At 39.3% G+C, this 23,084-nt stretch overlaps 1 protein-coding gene across 1 annotated transcript in view; it reads right to left on the bottom strand.

Annotated features, from left to right (window-relative positions):
• The window catches only part of LOC144600142 (sideroflexin-1), a 63,687-nt gene that overhangs the window by 10,318 nt on the left and 30,285 nt on the right, over positions 1–23,084 (bottom strand). The window contains exons 2-7 of the mRNA XM_078411593.1: positions 16,783–16,954; positions 15,299–15,469; positions 12,902–13,000; positions 9,247–9,322; positions 3,748–3,833; positions 1,859–1,986 (exon numbers count right to left, since the gene is read on the bottom strand). Coding sequence (XP_078267719.1) covers positions 1,859–1,986; positions 3,748–3,833; positions 9,247–9,322; positions 12,902–13,000; positions 15,299–15,469; positions 16,783–16,946 — 724 coding nt within the window. The 5' untranslated portion in view covers positions 16,947–16,954. The remainder of the gene's footprint in view (positions 1–1,858; positions 1,987–3,747; positions 3,834–9,246; positions 9,323–12,901; positions 13,001–15,298; positions 15,470–16,782; positions 16,955–23,084) is intronic.

Below are 23,084 nucleotides of genomic sequence, written 5' to 3' on the forward strand. Positions count from 1 at the left end.
ATAGTGCAATAGGAAAATAACTTTTCAGATTAGGGTTAAAGCTCAGGAAAGAAACACATGGTAGATGACGGGAGGAAAGCGAACAAGTATTTCTTGGTGGCTGAGCTATGGTTGACTCAATAGTCCCTATCAATGCTGATCCAATAACACTGGCGGCCTTTTTCAGACGTAAGTTTTGTGATGACCGATAAATTATCCTTTTCCTGCTTTTACTTTTTAACTGGTGGAGTTACAGTTTAACTTTCATTGGTATGCCAAGGGCATCCTTGCTGTCCCTCTAAAATTCCATAATTTATCAGATTGACATCTTGTAATGGATGAGTAGGCATCTCCTCCAGCTAAACACTGGAAGACCAAAGCCATTGTTTAATTACTTCACCACACGTTATTCCATAAAAAGCAAATTATTTTCTCTCCTTGGCAACTGTCCAGGCTGGACCAAATCACTTGCAAAGTTGCTGTCACATGACCCTGACATGAACTTCAGACCTCAAATCTGTGCCATGATGAACATATTTCCATTTCCATAATTGCTGAACTCTGCTTCTACTTCTTTCTCATTTGCTGTTAAAATCTCCATCCATGTTATTGGTTTCCCTCGATTTAACTACACTAATATATTCCAAATTGGCTTGCCATTTTCTCCCCTATGTACATTTGTGATTATTCAAAACTCTGTTCTTAATTCTGTATCAATTATTGTGAATCCATCACTGATGTGCATTGGCTCCTGATCAATGCCTTAATTTAAAATTCTCAACCACGTTTTCAATGCCTCATCCCCATTATTCTCACTCAATAATCTCCTTTAATCTTACTATGTGCTCCTCTAACACTGGTTTCAGATTAGGTTTATTATTGTCACATGTGCCAAGGTACAATGAAAAGCTGCTTTGCATGCTATCCAGAGATCAGAAATACCATACCTATGTATACAATCAATTCAAACTCAAGTATAATAGATGGAGCAAAGGGGCAGATACAAAATACAGAATATAGTTCTCAGCATTGTAGCTGATCAGTTCCTTGGACAAAGTCCAATGTCCTCAATGGAGTAGAGGTGAATTGAACAGTACCCTAGTTTATGGGTTTCACAAGTCGTCTGAATACTCAGCTTCAACTGCATAGCATAAACATGAGAATTCTCCTCCCAACATTTGCCTGTGCATCCACCCACCCTTTGCCCATCTATCTTCCTTCTTTAAAGATACATCCTTTGGCTCCAATTGTATAGTGTCCACATGATGTTTGATAATGCTCCAGTGATGTACCTTGTTATTTTGTTATTTTCTGAATGTATTACAAAAGTATTAGTACGTTATTTTATTGGTAAAGAACCTACTGCAATTTTTTTCTTTTCTTCTGCAAGATTAGGTTTCTAAAAACAAGATCAGTAGGGTATACCCATGGAAGCTACTCGAGTTTGAATGGCACCTTAAGCTTGACATCCTGAGTCACCACTCATTAGTTTTTTAAAAGCCATTAATAAATATTAAATCTGTGAAAAACTGTTAAAAATAACAGAAAACCAACATCTCTGAATGCAAAATATAGACACACAAACAAGAATAAAAAAAACTGTTAAAAAGCCGCTGCAGTCAAATTTGAAGTAAATCATCCAATTAGATTCCATATCGTGACATGATGCATATTTATCATCATGATGTTTACTCACAGTAAAAGTGAAGAATTTGTTTCAAATATGAAAGAATAACACTTTAGTCTCATATAAATGCACGTCCTTGTGATCACAACACAATGTATAAATAATCAACAGAAATAAAGAGCAAAAAATATGCTAACCAGAGTGACCCACGTAATGATATTGTTAAAACTATTTACTTGTAGTACTACTGACCCATTCCAGGAGCAGCCATGAGAATCCGAGAGATTATTACTTGTACGATAGCTTGTTGAGCAGCTTTTGTTGATTCTCCGAGTCGCTTGCCATTCTCATCTGTTATTGGGATTCCATGTTTCAATTCCCTTTGGAATAAAAAACAGATTATTGCTATTTCCAGAATGTTTAACAGATTTAATATTTGCTCATGGCTGTAAAAATACTACAATGAATTACAATCCAGGGAATTATGCTTTGGGTGCCTTTCTAAATTTTAAAAATAGCACTTTACTCCTTCCAAAAGCAGTATTTATTTTGTTTTACAGCCTGGTCAACAACCTTCCTGTCTTTTATGTTATTTTTAGCGTGTTTTAAAAAGTATGTGTTAATGTTCTCTGTTTTTTTTAAATGTGGGAGGTGGGGGAGGGGGTCGGGGGAAACTTACCTTGCCAGAGATGCGATTGTTTTCCGGATCGTATCTCCGTTCGCAGTGCGCCTAACATCATGGAGCTGGCGGCCTTGCTCGAGACTGACTGAGCCCCACCGCAGGGCCATGGACTTACCATCGGAGCCTGTGATCCCTTGCCTGGGACCGACCTTCCAACCGCAGCCTGCGGATTTCAACGTCGATGAGCTCGCAGTCTCGGATAGAGACTGATGTCTGGAGGCTCCAAAGTCGCAGGAGGTTCGACCCACCCCGATCCGGGGTCCAATCGCCAGGAGCGGGGGAGCTGAGATCCCCCTGATACAGGAGCTTAATCACCCCGACGCGGAGGGCTCAACCGCCGGTTGCGGTAGCCAAGATCACCCTGACAACGGAAGGTTTGGGTGCCCCGACCGCGGGAGAACAAAGAAGGGAAGAAGATTGAACTTTTTTTGCCTTCCATCACAGTGAGGAATGTGGGGGAGTCGCTGTGGTGGATGTTCATGTTAAAAAAATATTTGGGTGTCTTGTTGCTCTTTATTGGTATGACTGTATGGCAAATCAAATTCCTCGTATGTTTCAAAACATTCTTGGCTAATAAAGTACTATTATACTATTATGATTCAACCAGATTATTATTTATATTTATGAGCCTAAAATGCAAATATTATAATTTTTAGAAGAATGCTTTTACTGTGTTCTCTCAAGATATTACTTGTATCCTTTTTTACTGTAAACACCATAAACCTATATAAACTTCCATAACTTTCCCAAAAAAATATTGCTCATTACTATACTCACATCCTTGTTTCAGAAATACACCATGTTCAGTATGTGGCCAAGATAGGTTTTGGTATTGACCAATGCTAGATGGTGCTGAATAGTGCCTTTAGTAATTTAAGTCATATTCTTCTGAGAAACATTTTATTCATGTTGTAAGGTAAATAAAACTACACAATAGATATCATGCTTGTTTCTTTTAAAACGGAAAAGGGAAATGATAGGATTAAAATTGTCAGCACTCCATTCACATGGCAAATGATGGGAGATTTAAAAAGCGCAAACATTACTTAAAAATGTCTTTAATCAAAAGGTCTCTATGCACATGTTTCCTCCTAGTAAATAGATCCATTCTAAACAGAGGGGTGGTTTATTTACAAAATACAAATGCTGGTTTGAGAGTTTTTGTTGCATTTGGATTAATTTACAGTATCAAGGGTATCTTTGTTATTTCTAATCAAATTCTGTTTTTTCTTGTTTCTCCAATCATGAAATTTTATGGAAAAAGTCAACAGGACTGCTCCTATTATTCTGCTATATTCTTCTAAAGGCATAGAAATGCTCCACAATGATTTTATTGAAATGCAACATCTGTGCTAAATATCTCCCAGTGCAGCAAGACCAAGACTGAAAACCATAATGATGCGACCCATAGGATTAGTTTATTTTTTAAATGCGTGCTTGACAATTTTGAAAACCTTACCTCTGCCTCATTAAAGGAATATTTATACAGTTGGCAGCAGCTACTGCAGCAAATGGAACAAAGCGTCCTATTAGAGGTGTAACATGCTGCATAGAATAAAAGGATCTTTAATTATTTCCTTGACAAGAAATCTACAGAGGTAGTATCATTTCAAATCATTATTATTATTACTACATATAAATAAGTTACCAAATAACTAAATCATCAACTTCTGAATAATTTCCCATGCACATAGAAGTGTCTCACCAAACATAAAATATTAATTATTAAATAAATCAGATCCAGAGCCCTAAGCAATGTGGAGTCATTTCCTTTTTGTTTATTTTCATAAATGGTAGTGAACAACATTATTTATCTTGCTACACAGTGGAACACAAAATTCTAATGTCCAAATTGTACTGTTTTTTTGTATTTATTTAGGTTATCTTAAACTGTGAAATTACAATTGACTTTTGTAACCTGTCATTAATTTCAATAGACCCAGATCAGAAATACTTAAATTACATAATAGATTTAAAAAACAATTCAATGAGCTAAAGGTATTGAACAGATTTTACTTTAATTTTTTTTTTTCTTGAGGCTCATGTGTTTCAGATTTAAATATCCCATGAAAGCAGTTTTCTTCTATTATTCATTCCACGATGAACTTCATTAACAACATCGCATATATTTATTGATCAATCAAGAATTAGTCAAAATAGCAATGGCGCATTGCTTCTTTAAATTGTTGAAAACTGGAATTAGGCAATCTTTAAACTTCCCACAAGGCAGACTAGTGTGCAACTTGGAAGGTGACTTCCACTGCACTTACTCCCTCTTTCCATCTGGCTGGCAATAGGTTATGCTGATGAAGAGTTAATGCAGTGTATTTGTAATATGATATTATTGCAGCTACAGAATCCTGGTGGCGGAGCGAGTGAATGTTTAAGATGATGCTTTTAATATTTAGAGCAGAGGGATTATAAACCAATAAAGCAGACTGCTTTTATTAGATTGGTTCAGACTTCTACAGTGCTGTTGCAATGCCTCTAATCCAAGCAAGTGGAGAGTAATTCCATAATGCGTCAGAATTCCATCTGAAAAGGCTTTTGAGTCAGTCATCATACAGTAACCAGCCTTGAATATGCATTTGCAGCCATAACATTTATGTGGCTCATCCGGTTTTGTTTTGGTTGTAACCACAAAAATAGCAGAATTCAGCAATAGCAATGTCTTTGAAAGTTGTGAGGAGAACCTGGACTCCATTTTGGTGGATCTTAGCAGGTACTTGCATGTCACTTAATAATTCCAGCCGGCTTCTAAATTTTATAGCATGCAGGCACAAAATGATTTATTTTACGAGGTGTGAATGAATCTGAACAATGCAGGTCATTAATGAATCCCCTCTTCCTGGCTTGGATAAGATAGTAATGTTAAAGATAGTAGTTTTCAAGTTAAGTATTTATTGTCCTATGCACAAGTACAGTGAAGTACAGGCCCAACAAAATTATTACTTGCAGCAGCATCACAGGCACGGACTCAGACAACACACAAAAACATAAATTATCCAAGACAGTAAAAAGAAAAACGCTGTGCAAGAAAAAGACATTCGTGCAAAAACACAATGAGAAAATAAGTTCATGGCAGTATAAGAGTTTGCCTGGAGTGTTCATTGCTGAGGTTAGATTAGTACTGTGCAGGTCAGTTCAAGAACTTGCTGGTTGTAGGAAAGTAGCTAGTCCTGAACCAGGTGATGTGGGATTTCAGGCTTCTGAACCTCTTGCCCAACAGAGACAGTGAGGGCATGACACTGAATGCGAGCATCCTTGATGACAGACACCTCTTTCATAAGGCTGTACTTCATGCAGATGCTTTCATTGGTGGGGAAGGCGGTGTTGTTTCCTGCTGGAATTGCCGGACTACCTATGATGCAACCAGTATGGGCACTTCTTATAGTGTATCTGCAGAAGATTGTCAGAGCACTTAATATGCCAAATCTCTCTAAACTTCGAAGAAAGTAGTGGTATGTCGGCAAATATAGGATGGCATTGGTGCTGTGGCCTAGCCACAAAGTATAAGCATAAAGTGCGGGGGGAGGGGGCTAAACATACAGCACAGAGGTGCTCCTGTGCTGATGGTCAATGAGATGTTGTGACCAATCCGCATTGATTGAGGGCTATTGATGAGGAACATAGATCTAATTGCAAAAGGAGGTATAGACACCCAGGTTTTACGGCTTGGTGATGAGTTTGGAGGGAATTAATGTGTAGATCACCAAGCAATAATCGATGAACCGCAGCCTGATGTATGTGTTCACCTTACCTCTTGAAATTAGCTGATGGGGGAGGGGATGGTGAAGGGCAGAGGCCAAAATGGGTAGATTAGGTTTGCACTTTTGTGGAAGGAACCTATCCAAATTATTTTTCATATTGTTGGACACCTCCTACCGCCTGGTTAACAGAGCAACCAATTGTAGAATACACACCTTCACTACAACTGGGATGTTTTCAGTGCCCATTACTTTTGTTGCTTTTTGTACACTCAACTGTTTCGATATCTTTCTAGGGTGAATGAAATATACTGTCTGTTTCCTGTGACTGGAGAAGACTAAAATGGATCCACTTGTTATTTCAATCTAAAGATTGTTTCAAATGCTTCGACACTGTAAACTGCAGTCATGTCATTGAGAATGGAGATACACAGGAAGCTGACATCCTCTAATGGCTGTTTAATTAGATGGGACCGTTCACAAACCTCTGTGGCAAGCTTTCAGAAATGTAATCTGATCCGTTAATTTCTCCATAACTATACTGGCCATTGAAGTCAAATTCACAACTTTACAATTAGGACACTGTACTTCATATACTTCATTAGCTTCCCACTGGAGTGAAACTATTCTGCAGGACAAATGGGAAAATTTTCAACCGATGTCATTTCCAATCAAAATCACCCCAACTTCAGCCATCAAGTTCACAAGTGGGAGGCTTTTAAAATTGAGACAGTATAAGTTTTAAAGGTTCTTGTTAAAATGAAGGGCAAGGCTGGCAGGAGTAGGAAACCCTAGGTGACAAGAGGTATTGAAGTATGAACCAGTTAAAAGCAGCAGGGATGAAATCAATTCTTAAAGGAGTATAGGGGATGTAGTCTTATACCCAAGAAGGAAATCAGGAGGGCAAACAGGGAATATGAGAAAAGCACTTTAGCAGAGAAGGTTAAAGAGATGCCAGAGATTTAAAGTATATTAAGGGACAGGTTCAGATCAGGTTTCCTCAAAGACCAGAGTGGACATCTATGCATGGAGCCACAAGAGATGGGCGAGGTCCAAAATGAATATTTCTTCTGTTTTTACCTTGGAGAAAGACATGAAGCTTGTAAAATGGGGATATCTTGAGGATAGTCTGCATTACAGCAGAGGAGGTGGTGGAAGTCTTAAAATGTATGAAAGTAGATAAATCAACTTTCAGACAATCCAAGAACATTGAGGGAAGATAGAGGAGAAATGGCAGAAGCCCTGGCTGAGATATATGTGTCATTGTTAGCCGCAGAAAGACTATAAAAACAAATTTGGGAACTATAAACCAGTAAGCCAAAATCTGCACATGGATGAATTACTTATAGATTACCTATGGAAGGGTTCTCAGAACACTGAGCACTCTTTATGTGGCAACTCTTTGCATTCCTTGGATATGCAAAACAATAAAGCATTATTGTGAAATTAAAAGATTCATTCATTCAACGCTGTTCCCACAAAATCTTTCTAATCCTCGTTTAGAAACTTGGGCAGTCCCTCAGGATCAACTTCAGTCGTGTGTTTTGAGATTACTTAAATGTCCAATGCGTGAGCTGCAGATTTTGGCCCAGATGGGCCAGGTAGTGGATAAATTGGGAAATGCTGCACTCCTTTTACATTGAACCTCTGTGCTACTCCTGACACTTTGACTTGAGATTTTCAACATGATCCTGAATGTTCCTTCTCCGCATTGAGTTTCACGAGCCAGTGATTCCTGTGATTCTTAAGAATCAGGAATATTGCAATGTTTACAAATAGAATGAGAACTTTTTTGAATGGTTTTCCCCTGTCAACCTGGTAATCTCTTCACTCAGAATAGTGTTTCTGTTTCTGGTGTCTGATGCAAATGATGTTGCTTGTTAAACAAAACTGACTGAATGTTTATTATGGGTCAGTGGTGGAAAAGTTCACTGGGAGAGGATGCTGATGTTGCTCTGTATATCTTGCCATTGGATTCAAAAGATTGTGTAGAGGCATTGTTGACTTCTCTCTCGTACTTTGAGATGTCCACTGTAAGAACTCCCAAGTTTCAGAAACATATGGGAGAGCAAAGGCCACTGCTGCTTCGTAGACAATGAACTTTGTGTTGGGTTTGAAATCTAGCTTTGTTAAACACCTTTTTCTCAATTGACCTAGGCTGTGGTGGCGTACTGGAGGTCATCTTTCGAGTTAGTCTTTGAAGAGAAATCGTTTTTAAGATATAGAAAATAATCCTTACTTTTCAGAGTCTTAATACAGACCATTGTTATTGGAAGATGGTGTTGTACAGCAGAGGCAAGTTGTTAGAAGATCTTGAATCCATGAGTTAGGACCACAAGCCCAGTGTAAAATGTAAGGAGGACATCACCTCGTAAACTACCGATGTGCCAGTCTAAACAAGCATCCCCTACCACATCTATCGCAAATTCTACAGATCCACATTGCTCTCATCATTTGCCTCAGAATCCTGAGAGAAAAACTGTGGCATAGTCATCTACCAGTCTCTTTATTATATAGTGGGCTTCAATGGACAGGCTGCACCGATTGTATACCAAACATCAGAATCACAAAACTGACACACTGTTCTGATCTCTGCCATAGCAAATTATTAGCAGAGATTAGAGAGATAACATTTCAATCATCTCAAAGCCTCTTTGGAAAATTGTAACATTTCAGTGACTTGTGGGAATTCCTGGTCCATGACTGTTCAAACTGGAAAAGTAATATTCAGGAAGGCAGTGAGAACCTGAAGTCCTTTCACTGGACAAATATAAAAGTCCAGCAATGATAGTGGAAAGAATGCATAACATCACAAACTGTCTAGTACCCAGTCGGCCCATCATGCACCTCCTACCACAACTCTGACAGAATCTGTGGTTCCACTTTGCTCTTATCAGCTACTTTATTAAACTGTATTGGAAGCAAGTTATCCTTGATCCGTTAGGGACTCCTTCACAAAAGACGGTCAAGTGAACAAATTATTAGATTCATATTAGAAATCATATTAGATCTGATCAGCTAGCCACTGTTTTCATATCCTGAACAAGAGATCTATACCTATAAAATATGTTAACATTTTGAATATTAGTGTTAAATCTCTTAATTATTAACATAATATTTTCTTGATGATACCATAAATGATTATACAATTTAGGTCAAGTCATTTGTAGTTTCATCATCACAAAATGTAGCAGCTACAGCTTCAATATGCAATAATGGATAAGACATGCATGTATCCAAGTTAGTGATACCTTAGTTAGTGAATTAAGGCCAAGAGCTGTCACTACTGCACCTGTTGTAGCGGAGACATACGCTGTACCAAGCTGGCTGTAATTTAAACAAAAAATAAGATAAGAACTAACTTTAAATTAAAAAATGATAAAACATAAGTACTGTTAGCCATGATCAAAGCACAATTTTAACATTAGCAATGGTTTATTAATTCTGTTTCTTACATTAAAAATTAATAGAGGGATAGAGTCATACCGCACAGATACAGGCCCTTGTGTGCAACTCATCCATGCTGACCAAGATGCCCTATACAAGTTGGTCCCTTTTGCCCATATCCATCATAACCTTTCCTATCTATCTACCTGTCCAAATGTTTAAAAAAATCTTTTTATTGTACCAGCTTCAACTACTTCCTCCAGCAGTTTGTTCAAATTACATACCACCTTTTGTGAAAAGGTTGCCCTTCAGGTTCCTATTATATAAATCTTTCCCCTCTCATCTTAAACCTATGCCTTCGAGTTCTTGATATCCCTACCCTTGGAAAAATACACTGTCTATTCACCCTGTGTATTCCCCTCATGATTTTATGCACATCTATAAGAATATCCTCAGCCTAAGGTCTGTCTTACTAATCATGCCTTGTACAGTGTCATTCAATTCATTGATTATCGATGACAAACAGCAAAAAAGTGTGTTAAAAACATTCTAGCAACACCCTCTGCTTCCTACCATGAAGCTAATTTCATCCGGTTACCCTCTCCCTGGATCCCATGTGGTCTAACCTTCCAGAACAGCCTACTATGCAGACTCTTATCAATGACATTGCTGGAGTCCATATAGACAATTTCCCCAGCCCTGGACTCATTAACATTCTTGGTTGCTTCTTCAAAAACCTCATTCAAATTTGTGAGACACGATTTCCCACATGAAAAAGCATGCTGACTATCTCTAAACAAACCCTGATCTGTCCAAATGCATTTATAACCTTTCCCTCAGAATTCTCTCCGGTAACTTTACTACTGCAGATGTTTGGCTCATTGGTCCATAATTCCTAGATTTTTCCTTGCAGCCTTCGTAAATGGAGGAACAACATTAGACAACCTCCGATCATCCTGGACTTCATCTGTGTCTAATGATGATTCATACATCTCAACCAGGGTCACCTGAATTTCTTCTCTAGGTTGGCCAGTATCCTTGGTATCTGATCAGACCTGGGAGATTTATCATGTAGGAAGGAACTGCAGATGCTGGTTTAAACCAAAGATAGACACAAAATGCTGGAGCAACTCAGCGGGACAGGCAGCATCTCTGGAGAGAAGGAATGGGCGACATTTCGGGTCGAGACCCTTCTTCAGACTGATGTAATGGGAGAGGGAGATAAATAGATAAGGAAGTGTAAGGTGTGGAAATAGGACATATGGAATGGAGATTAAGGAAAATGTAGAATAGATCATTGTTAGATGGAAGTTAGCTGTTTTTTTATCAGTTCAAAGCAAACAAAGAAGGGAGAGAGATGGAGAGAGAGGGAAAGAAGGGGGAGGGATGGAGAGAGAGGGAAAGCAAGGGTCACTTGAAGTTAGAGAAGTCAATATTCATACCACTGGGGTGTAAGCTGCCCAAACAAAATGTATGGGGCTGTTCCTCCAATTTCCGCTGGGCCTCACTCTGACAATTTAGGAGGCCCAGGACAGAAAGGTCAGTGTGGGAATGGGAGGGGGAGTTAATGTGTTTAGCAACCGGGAGATCAAGCAGGTTAAGGCAGACTGAGCGGAGGTGTTCAGCAAAACAATCGCCAAGCCTGCGATTGGTTTCGCCAATATACAGGAGTCCACACCTGGAACAGCGAATACAGTAGATGAGGTTGGAGGAGGTGTAAGTGAATCTCTGCCTCACCTGAAAAGAATGTCGGGGTCCTTGGATGGAGCCAAAGGGGGAGGTACAGGGACAGGTGTTGCATCTCCTGTGGTTGCAGGGGAAAGTACCTGGGGAGGGTGTGGTTTGGGTGGGAAGGGACGAGTTGACCAGGGAGTTGCAGAGAAAACGGTCTCTGCGGAAAGCTGAAAGGGGTGGAGATGGAAAGATATGGCGAGTGGTGGGATCCCATTGGAGGTGGCAAAAATGTTGGAGGATTATGTACTGTATGCGATTATCTATCTTCACAAGTCTCAAGGTGTCCTGCAACTCCTCCATTTCAATCCAGACTTTTCTCAAGGCTTTAACTAAATTCCCTAGTCCTCACGTCTTTCTCTGCGGTTTAAAAGGAGAAATATTCAAGAGGACCGTGCCGATTTCCTGTGGCTCCATAGGTAAATGACTACTTTTATTTCTGATGGGTGTTATACAGTAAACCCTTATTTTAATGGATCCCTTTATAACAGATTTTGCTTATAGCAGACGGACCTGCCAACTCCACTCCAGCATCGCACCGCCTCCCTGGCCACTTACAGCTCTCGCTTTCCAATGCCACCCTGGTTCGCTCGGTGCACTTCTTCACCCACCGCATGGTGAGGAGGCTGATGAGGCTGTTGTTGCAGCTCATGTTATAGTAGCGGGCTGGAAAAAGCTTTGTGCCCAGGGGTTATAATATAGCCCCTGGGCACAAAGCTTTTTCCAGCCCGCTGCTACTGACAAGACACGCTTGGTCACCATGGAGCTCCCTCCCCTCTCGCCAGCTGCCGCTTCCTCTTGTTGGCTATCACTTTGTCTGCTTCCCACTGCCTCCTCCTCCTTCACCCATCACTCTGTCCACTGACCCTCTCCCCCCACCCACTCATCCACCACCACCACCTCCTCCTCCCCTGGAGTCACCGACATACTTCACCTTGCAACATGTCAGTGACTGCGGGGGAGAAAGAGGAGGAGATGCCGGTGGAACGGGGAGTGGACAAAACGACAGGAAGAAGCGGCAACTGGTGACAGGGGAGTGAGCCCCACGGTGATCAAGCATGTCTTGTTGTTGGCAGCGGCCTAAAGAATGAGCTGACGGCCAGGGGCTACAACATGAGCCGCAACAGCAGCTGCTACAACCGGATCTTGCAGTAACTGGTGAAGCAGCTGGTGAACTGGTGAAGGACTCGTTGGTGCAGACCAGTGGTATCACCGCCTATTGTTTAGGTGAAATGACACAAAGTGCAGAGTGCATCAGTCTGAAGCAGAGTCCCAACATCATATCATATCCATGTTCTCCAGAGATGCTGCCTGACCAGCTGAATTACTCAAGCACCTTGTGACCTTTTGTGTTTTAACCATCATCTACAGTTCTTTGTTTTAACTACATACAATGATGATACTTTACTTGGTTAAAGCAGACAATCGGCAATAACAGACCATTATAACGGTCTAATAATGGTCCAATATACCAAGGGTTTACTGTACTTACAAAATCTCTTTGTATTCTCCTTAATTTCAACTATCAGCTATCTCATGCCCCCTTTTCTCCCTTTTTAGGAATCAATCGCATTTCTCCAGGGATGCACTTGATCCCAGCTGCCAATGCCTGATCTGTGCCTTCTGCTTTTTCCTGTCCAGAGCCTCAACTTCTCCTTACAAATATGTGAAAGGCTTGTTTTTCTTTCCTTAAAAACTTTCCCCAGCCAAAGCAATTATTTGAAATATAGTTGTATATTGAAACTTATGACAATGTCTTAAGTAAATTTGAATGTAACTATCACTTACCTTCCAGTTATTGGTGCATCTCCACTTCTGTTGGTATAGTTCACTATAGCATTGAAGGACTGATTAATCCACTGCCAGAAAACAACTGCTGGAGTGGTCCTAAAATCAAATCAGTAGAAAATGTTTCATTACTATAGTTGGTAAATGTAACCACAACAGTTTCAAAAATTTATAATGCACGGATTTTTCAATATTACATAACATTACAGTATTTTCTGCACCATTCATGTTTAGTGAAGGTAAAGTATTGAAGCAAGCTTGGCTTACAAAGTGAATAGCCAAAGCCTTTAATTCTGAGAGTCATCGGGAACAAATACAAGAGAAATCAGATGGGATATTTTAAACTCTGAAAACTACAAGAGAGAAAACATGGTTATTTTGTAGCTTCCAGTTTAACTGTACCTAGGCTTCCACTGATGGTCTTCTGAGATGGTCCTCGCCTGTCTATTCTTACCTCCGTGGAGTTCTCCTACCATTATCCCTGGTCCACTGTAATCTCTTTGGCATGTGTATAGTCATTCCTGCCATTGCAAAGTTTCTTTATTATCATAGACAATAGACAATAGGTGCAGGAGGAGGCCATTCAGCCCTTCGAGCCAGCACCGCCATTCAATGTGATCATGGCTGATCATTCTCAATCAGTACCCCGTTCCTGCCTTCTCCCCATACCCCCTGACTCCGCTATCCTTAAGAGCTCTATCCAGCTCTCTCTTGAATGCATTCAGAGAATTGGCCTCCACTGCCTTCTGAGGCAGAGAATTCCACAAATTCACAACATTGGGAACATGTTTCCTGCCTCTAACGTGTCCAACCCCTTAATAATCTTATACGTTTCGATAAGATCTCCTCGCATCCTTCTAAATTCCAGTGTATACAAGCCTAGTCGCTCCAGTCTTTCAACATATGATAGTCCCGCCATTCCGGAACATCATGACATTGTATTGTCTAGTCTTACACCATAGACTCACAGTTTCAGGTGTTCTCCTAAACCTCCCTGGTCCTGCTTACCATTACAGTAGGACTTGCTTTGTCCTGCTTGTTTGGCCATTTCATTTAAAAGAAGGCAAAGGAAGCAAGGTAGGAAAAGGAATGTCAGAACCACAGATGCAAGATGGATGACGCAAAGTTCCAAATTTAGTTTTGAGCTAAAACATTAACTCTATTTGTATCACCCACAAATGTGGTCTGATCTGGATCTGCACTTTTGCACTCATGGTAGTCAGATTTCAGATTTCTCAAGTTGTTTTGCTACTGTCACTTAGCTCTACAATCAAATTTGCCCTCCGCTCAAAAGAACAGAGCAGGGAGAATGCAAAATCCAACAAAAAGCAGAGGAACACCCCTCGAGAAACATATACAGAAGAACCATGAGTGCAAAAAATTTTTTTTTTTAAACAATACAATGCCACACAAACTATTTCCAAATTAAGATGATCACAGGGATTACAATAGTATTTAGAATACTAACCCAAGGGTTCCGCAAGCCATGATTTTCCAGTAAAATATAGACTTTATCCAAAATTGCCAAGAAATGTAAAATTACATTTCTTTCCAAAAACCTTCATGTAATAATAATCCAAATTTACATCTTAATACACAAGTATTATCTAGTCTGTTCCTTCAATTAATTTTTTATTGCCACAATTTATAATTTTCCAAAATATTCTGGCTTATTTTAGGGAAAGGCATTGTCTAAAATCTCACCAACTGCTGCAAGAAATATTTCCAAATGGCATAGATTTTGAGGTTGTATTTGCATCCTTATGATTATTTGAACTATTTTATTTAGGAAAATATCTAATTGAATGCTACTAATAGGGGTTATGATATAAAGTCATAGAGTGATAGTGTTGAAACAGGCCTTTCAGCCTTACTTGCCCACACCAGCCAAAAATGTCCCAGCTACACTGGTCCCACTTGCCTGTGCTTGGTCCATATCCCTCTAAACCTGTCCTATCTATGTACCTGTCTAACTGTTTCTTAAACGATGGGATAGTCCCAGCCTCAACTACTTCCTCTGGCAGCTTGTTCCATACACCCACCACCCTTTGTGCGAAAAAGTTACCCCTCAGATTCCTATTAAATCTTTTCCCCTTCACCTCGATTCCCCTACTCTGGGCAAGAGACTCTGTGCATCTACCCGATCTATTCCTCTCATGATTTTGTACACCTCTATAAGATCTTACAAGATATAATGTGTGTTGTAAAGAAATCAGTTGAAAAACTGATTCAAGGTCCATCACGTTTTCACATACTGTCCCCAAAATCGTATTTTGTTAAAATAGCAAGACTATAGAGAAGTGCAACTTTCCTAGATGCAAACTGGTGAAATTAAGTAATAGTAGCAGCTGCGGGAAAACAAAACAAATCTCTTCAATGTAAAATGCCATTACTCACTTATAGAAGGTCATCATACATCCGGTAATTGTCATGTTCATTGGTACTTGAGCTGACATTCGGCCAATAAGAATCATCTTATCCCCTGTATCTGGATGAAATGCAGAATCGTAGATATACTTTGCTTTCCAAAGATCATCTTCTGTAAGCCCATCAGCTATGATACCTAGTCTGGGATATAACTCAATTAATATACCTAATAATCAATGAAATCTACTTAAAGAACCGAAAATAAAGTCTCAAAACATTAAAAACAAATAGCAAATTAACAAAATTACAACAACATGTTAACAAGATCCAGATGCCATATGAAGCATAGATTTTGTTTTGTTTCCAAGAGCGTAAATATAGTGACCATAGTTCAAATGTTTTAGTTAACTTTTGACATTTTTAGGTATCCTGAAGGTGCAATGTAATTCCAAGTTTATTTTACTTCACATGAACAATATTTTGAACAAATTACAAAGTTTGCTTATTTAATGCACCACAACTTAATATCAAAATAATGTTAAAAAATAGATTTTGCTGCAATTATATTTACAGATAATTTTCTTTATGATCCAAGACTTTAGATAGTTTTAGGTTACAACTTCCAAGGCATTGAGGTATTTATTATGTATTTATTATGGTTTCAAATTCAAAGTGTGATCAGGTTGATCGATAATAATGTTCCTGTGCAAAAAAATGTATTGTCTCCATTTCTATAAGGTGCTAAGGAAGAAAAGGCTCCTCAATGCCTTAAGGAAATGTTTTTTTTGTTTGTTTACTAAATTAACACCAGGCACAGGTGTTTTAAATCATGTGCTGCAAAACAGAGAAGCTGTGTTAGTCTACTTTCTCAGAGAAATTAGAGAATGAGAGATATCCAAAAATATGAAAAAAAATTGATGAAGGAGAAATTGTTTCTCTTTGCTTATTTCACAGACCACATTAAGTGGTTTGCTACATAATTTTTCTTTTGCTTTTGTATTATTCAGAATAACAGGCACTTCTTAAATCAATTTAAAATTCCTTAATCAACCTACTCCCGTCCAGCAGAAGGTACAGATGCTTGAAAGCACGCAGCACTAGATTCAGGAACAGCTTCTTCCCCTCTCTTATCAGGCTTCTGAACGATCCTTCTATAAACTAGGGTATTGTCTGATTCACCTCTACCCCGTTGTGAACATTGGACTTATGAAACTGATGCACTACAATGCTGAGAACTATATTCTGCACTCTGTATCCTCCCCATTGCTCAATCTATTCTACTTGAGTTTGACTTTATTGCATTTATGTATGGTATCTGATCTGTTTGCATAGCATGCAAAATAAAGCTTGTCACTGGACTCAGTACATGTGACAATAGTAAAAAGCTGGACTTTAAAAAAAACTCTGCCTGCAATAAAATTACACCCTAGTTTAATTTTTAAATAAATTTAAATCTATGTGGTAAAATTTTATCAGGAAAATATCAAGAAGCAGAAATAATCTGACACACATACCTATAGTCATGAATTATCTTTCTAGCATTCTCCAACTGGGTATTTGATAGAAGAATGTTCCTGGGGTCAGTAACCGTGAAGAAGTGCTTTGCTCTCCCAATAAAAGTACCCTGATTCCATCGTGGTTCTTTGATATCAATGTTTAATGACAGTTCTCCAGTCATTTTATAACCTTTACAAGGGAAACAACAAAGTTACCAACTGAATAATTAAATTTTCCTCAAACCAACCATAATTCAATTCAATGACAAACATATGAAAGAGCATTTTCATTGGAAGTTATTTACAACAGGTGATACGTGACAATTTATACTCAATTGCTGCTTCCCATTGTTAAATATTGTAATTATATAGTTAAATTAAAACCATTTTAATGCAGCTAAACTGTCAGGAATTTCCTCGCAGTGAGAAATGCTGTAGGTTATACATAATAACACATGGCAACATCACTCACAGTATTGGTTAAGGAAGAGTCTGAGGTTTAAGTACCTTTCAAACTTCTTAAACTTTTAAAATTTTAATACATGTCTGCCATTCAAACATTTAAAATTATTAAATTATCACATAATTGAAAAATTTGAATAGCTAATACAAATTCTTCAAAAGTATCAGCAACACGGTGGCACTCTAGGGCTTTACGTTGAAACTTACATATCAACTGAAACACACAAAGATACGATAGAACTTTATTTATCCCAGGAGGGAAATTGATCTGCCAAGTCATAAAAACACAAAAAACATGAATCATGAAATTAAAGTGACGAGTGGATGTGCAAAGATGGGGAGGGGGGGGGGGGGGTGGGGGGGGGAGTCAGTCTACCCCATGACAGAAGAGGGAGGAGATGTAGTTTGATAGTCACAGGGAAGAAGGATCCCCTACGGCGTTCTGTCCTGCATCTTGGTGAAACCAGTCTGTTGCTGAAGGTACTCACTCCTCAGGTTGACCAGTGTGTCATGGAGGGGTTGAGCTGCATTGCCCAGGATGCTCCGCAATTTGAGGAGCATCCTCCCCTCCAAGACCACCTCCCATGAATCCAACTCTGCCCATAGGATGGAGCCAGCCTTCCTGATGAGTTTGTTAATCCTATTGGCGTCCGCGGCCTTTGCCCTGCTGCCCCAGCACACGGCAGCGAAGAAGATGGCACAGGGTGCCACCGATTGGTCAAACATCTGCAGCATCTTACTGCAGACATTGAAGGAGCAGAGCCTTCTCAAAAAGTACAGCCGGCTCTGTCCCTTCTTGTACGGGGCCTCGGCATTCCTGGACCACTCCAGTTTACTGTCCAGGTACACTCCAAGGTATTTGTACTCCCTAGTAAACGGCACATCCACACCATTGATGGAGACAGGGGACATGGGTGTAACATCAAGATATTAAGGACAAATTTAATGTAGGTAGAAGGAAAATTTATGGCACAAATTATTAGAAAATATGTGTTGATCCTCTTCCATATTTTTTTTTCTTCTTAATCTTGACAGTAAGAAGGATATTCCAACCAAATAAATTATAAATAGAAAAACAGTTAATATTGAATGATGGTGAACTAGTCTCGTTGCATTGAAGAAGTAATTTAACATGGACAGCATCACACCTTGCAGCTGGTCTCAAAGCAACATTTGTGTGGCAACTCCCCAAACCAAATATTCTATCTGATTGTCAAGTTTTTGCTTCATTTTAGTAATGAATGTGATTGGATAAGACTGATTAAAACAATTCACTGCTCATTATTATACTGGATTTATATTCATGTCACTGAAAAGGTCACAAGGTATTGGCAGAGAAAGTCAAGCAGGGAGTCTGAACTATTCTCTGGAACAGAACTCTTCGTAACCAGGGTAGTTACTGTAATATCAGCAGCTTTCTATATGTTGCAACTGATTCACAATTAAAAGAAACATTTCAATTAGAAAAATTAAGATTGCACTAATAACGAACAATAATTGTGAAATTCCCTTTTAGGCGTGACTGAGGTTCATACATGTTGATGCTTAGCTGTCTGCTCAGGAGTAGTACTTGAAGTAGCGAGAACATAATTAAAATAACTATCTCTTACATAAAGTGTGCAATGCATTTTATTGACATTATGATCATATTAGATAGAGGGTGGAATACCAATTGCAAGACAACATCAAGTCAATTTGTTTTAAGAAAGGGACAAACCATCTGAAGCAATTGAGTTGCAAAGCCAGGCTGAAAATAACTTGGAGAGATAAGTATTTTCGCACTAACTATACCATCAGAAGAAACAGTTGACAACCATTTAACTTTCAGTAGAAATAAAATGCACTGTCAAAAGATTGCTGTTGAACTCAGAAGTCAATAATCAATATTATGAAAAATGTCAGAAGCAAAATATCACTCTATTTATCCCAGCAAGGTAAATGGCTGTCTACCTCAATACCCTGGCGTTAGGTTGAATTGTGCCCACTAACAAAAATGGGGATCATAATAATCATAATCACACTTTATTAGCCAAGTATGTTTTGCAACATATGAGGAATTTGGTTCACCATACAGTCATACCAATAAAAAACAACGAAACACACAAAATACATTTTAACATAACATCCACCACAGTAATTCATCCAAATTCCTCACTGTGATGGAAGGCAAAAAAAAAGTTCAATCTCTTCCCTTCTTTGTTCTCCCGCGGTCGGGGGCCTTGAGCCTTCCGTTGACGGGACGATCTTGGCTCCCATAGCCGGGCCCTCTGCGTCGGGGAGATCAAACTCCCTTATCGGGGGAATCTCAGCTCCCCGCGCTGGGCGATCGGACCCCGGGTCAGGGCTAGTCACATTCATCGCTTCAGTTTAAAACAGTAGGCAGTTTGTAGTGCCTTCTAATTTACATGTTTGGTGCATGCCTACCATTCTTACATAAGAACGAGTGGTTGTGTATTCCTCATAGAGAATGTCTGGTATCATTTAAAGCTAGGCTTTAAAGCATTGTGCCCATAGCAGGTAATTATTTTAAAAGTCAAGCATGGCTCGACCTGGAAAGTAATAAAGCAATATAAGAAAACATATGCCCCAAGGACTGCAGATGATGCTGGAGGTGGGAGAAAGGAAAAAGAGTGATTTGCTTAGTTTACCGAAAACCAAGGGACTCTTGAGACCATGTCCTAATAGAAGTCAGATGATTCCCCACCCCCTCCCCGAAAAAAATTGAATGCAGTACATAAGAACTTAAAGGTGAGGACAATATCAGTGAACGTCCTCAAATGCCATATCCCAACACAACCACACAACCACTATTAACTTTGGTCACTGCTGAAACATTTACATCATTACTCACTTCTCAATAATTTCCATGAGGACAAATATCTATATTTTGTGGGTTCACCTTACATTTAACACAAATGCAAGTCTTTACCACATTTCTTCATTGCGTTTAACATTCAATCTTGCCAAGCACATCGCGCAATACTCAACAAAATAATTCCATTCTCTTACAAAAGGCAGCTGCCTCTAATCGGCAAGGAATTGGCACAATCACATGATTTCAGCCAAGAAGGAGATACAACTGGACCTGCCTTTGCCCAGGTGTCATCAGAGGAACTGAAACGATCAGCAGAGCTAACCTCAAACCTATTTTTCTGTATGTATCACTTTGGCTGGGTCCACAATTTCTTCAAGTTGACAAGCAGCAGGTGCTGTAAATATGCCCTTCTTAATTTCCACCACCAACAAGCACTGGTGAGCTACCTCTTAGGGAGAGACAATGGCTTTATGAAGCTTGTGCTTTTTGTCCTCTCTAAGGATGGCAATATGGTTTCCATCGGTGTCATTTCACCATTACTTTGGTTGCTGACTACCAACTAGCCAACCTGAAATTCTTCTACCAATGCAGAGTTTTGCAGTCTAGACTTTCTAGGCCATAACTATTCAAAATCAACTTCCAAGGCACCTGCAAAATCCTCCACAGAAAGCCAGCTTTCCACCAAACATTCAACAATTGTTGAGGGAGGAACAGAGAAATAAATACACAAGACAGAGACCTGGGAATGCACAGGGCTAACAATCAATATTTCAAGGCAATAATTCATGACTTGATTTATATATTTAGTTTGGTATATTTATTTGGTGATGGCTTTTAACTTTCAACTCAGGTCAAGTGATGCGAAAATGGTGAGAAGGAACGTCATGGCGAATAGGGAACGGGGAATTAATATTCCTGCCCACACGACAAAATAATTGTTTCATGCCGCAGGTTGTTCAATATCTTGTACGGTAGCAATGTTTTTGTTATTTCCATTGTGCCTGTACAGGTCATGTTCAAATGGTGCCAAAACAAGAATTTTGGACAGCTCTTGGCATCCAGCATACTACCACTGAATGATAACTTTGTTGCTGCCAAAATAGCAGGCACTGGAATACATGATATACTGCTTACTCATACACAAACGGGATGCCAAGTGTGCTTTGTTTACTCTGAATCTTAAAAGTTGACATATGGCACACAAAAGGTAATGTGAATGGTGCTGACAGTTTTCTAGCTATGGATAAACTTTATAAAATGCATGTGCTCCCTTCACTCTCTGCTCTCTGGCAAGCAGGTTGTCTCCCTTATGCATCAATGGATGGCAAAACAGCTCTAGTCTAGAAGGAGCCCGTCACGCAAAAGTTCTTGGCTATGGTCATCTTGACGCCAACTGGCAGTACAGTCCTTGCTCTGGTTTGTGTATGGAGTTGGAATAAGTGGAAGATTTCAGTGAGGACATTCTTATGAATCTTTCGCTCTAAAGTTCATACATTAAACATTCCACTGTTCAATGGCAGTTCAGGGGTGAGAATTAATCTTTAAACACTCCGAGCAGATATGGCCTTTATGCTGATAATCCTGTGTCTGTCCTATATTCTATCCGCCTTTCCTGGTCTGCATATCTTCCGCACATTTACTAATCACACACTATTCCTAGGGAGTGCCTAACAATGTAACTTTGTTCAAGTACAGAATCCTTGAAGTCAGGAGATTGTCCTTCAGCATTGGTATATAGTAAACCCCTGTTATTATGGACCTCTAGGTGACAGATTTTGGTTATAGCGGACTGTCTCTTTAAAAACACATGCTGCTAGTTACACTATGCAGACCTCCCAACATTTGATTTTACAATTTCATAATTTTGATGTCCAAAATTCAGAATTTTACATCAAAATTCATAATATGGCACTTAATGCCACTGTTCAGCAAAAAAAAGTATGCACGCCAAATGCGCATACGCTACATTCATGTGTGAAAAACGACTATTATTTCCAACAGTCTGTAGTTCTTGGACTACATGTACAATGTCAGGCCTATCATGAGTATATTCTGCTATTTATAGAAAGGTTATTGAACAGAGATACTTTTTGCAACACAAAGAAAAAATTGATTTGTTTTGGTTTTTCTATTTTGCTTTTTCCGTACACATCCCAATTCTCTTGGTATTGAAAAAAAGAACAATGGTCATAAAATGTATGACTAAGTTATGAAGAAAGAGTTGATATATGCAACTCGACTAAGCATACGGAAGGATTTCATAGCGCGAGTCTGTGACCGTGCTAACAAGGATCGCAATACAACGCATCGATATTGACTATCCGAAAACAGTCGGTAATTTTGATCACTCGTTTGATCAGGCACAGCGTTTCTCAACCTTTTTACCCATGCAGAACCCATGAAATAATTTTCATATCTCAGGGAACCCCTACGTAAAAATTTGTCACGTACAGCTCCTGTCCACTGACCACTAAAGGCCGTTTCACACTGGGGCCATATAGACGTCGCTAAATATATTCCCTAATATTATTATACTTTTCAGGTATGTGAGTGAGGTAAAAAAAAGAGAGAAAAAGAGCCGAGCACTTTCGTGAGGAGTACAGCGGGGTCAAAAAATTGGAAATTGTTTGAAAATGTACACACAAAATTACCAGTTTCAAGCCTCTTTTAGTGCATTTCAAAGTAAAAACGGACATTACAAAATAATGTGAATATGTCATTGTATACTAATAACATCTTTATTATTTTAATTAATTTAGTTATATAATCTTGCACTTAAATTTAATATTTACTCATTACAGTTCCACCATTGATTTTCTGGCACTATTGGTTCCAGAGCTTTGCTGGTTTATCCAGCCGGCCAAGGAAGTCGGCTATGGGGATAGATGTGCTGGCTCTAGCTGGGCTGGAGTTCCAGAGCCCCGGCCGCAGGTTGCAAATTCTCCCACCGTTCAGCCATGGAAGATCCGATGAGGTCGAGATTAACTGCCTTGTCCAGCCTAGGTGCCACATTTTCGGGGAGACTTCCAGGGTGTGGGGATAT

This window comes from Rhinoraja longicauda, chromosome 14, assembly GCF_053455715.1.
Source record: "Rhinoraja longicauda isolate Sanriku21f chromosome 14, sRhiLon1.1, whole genome shotgun sequence".
In the NCBI taxonomy this organism is placed as follows: Eukaryota; Metazoa; Chordata; class Chondrichthyes; order Rajiformes; family Arhynchobatidae; genus Rhinoraja; species Rhinoraja longicauda.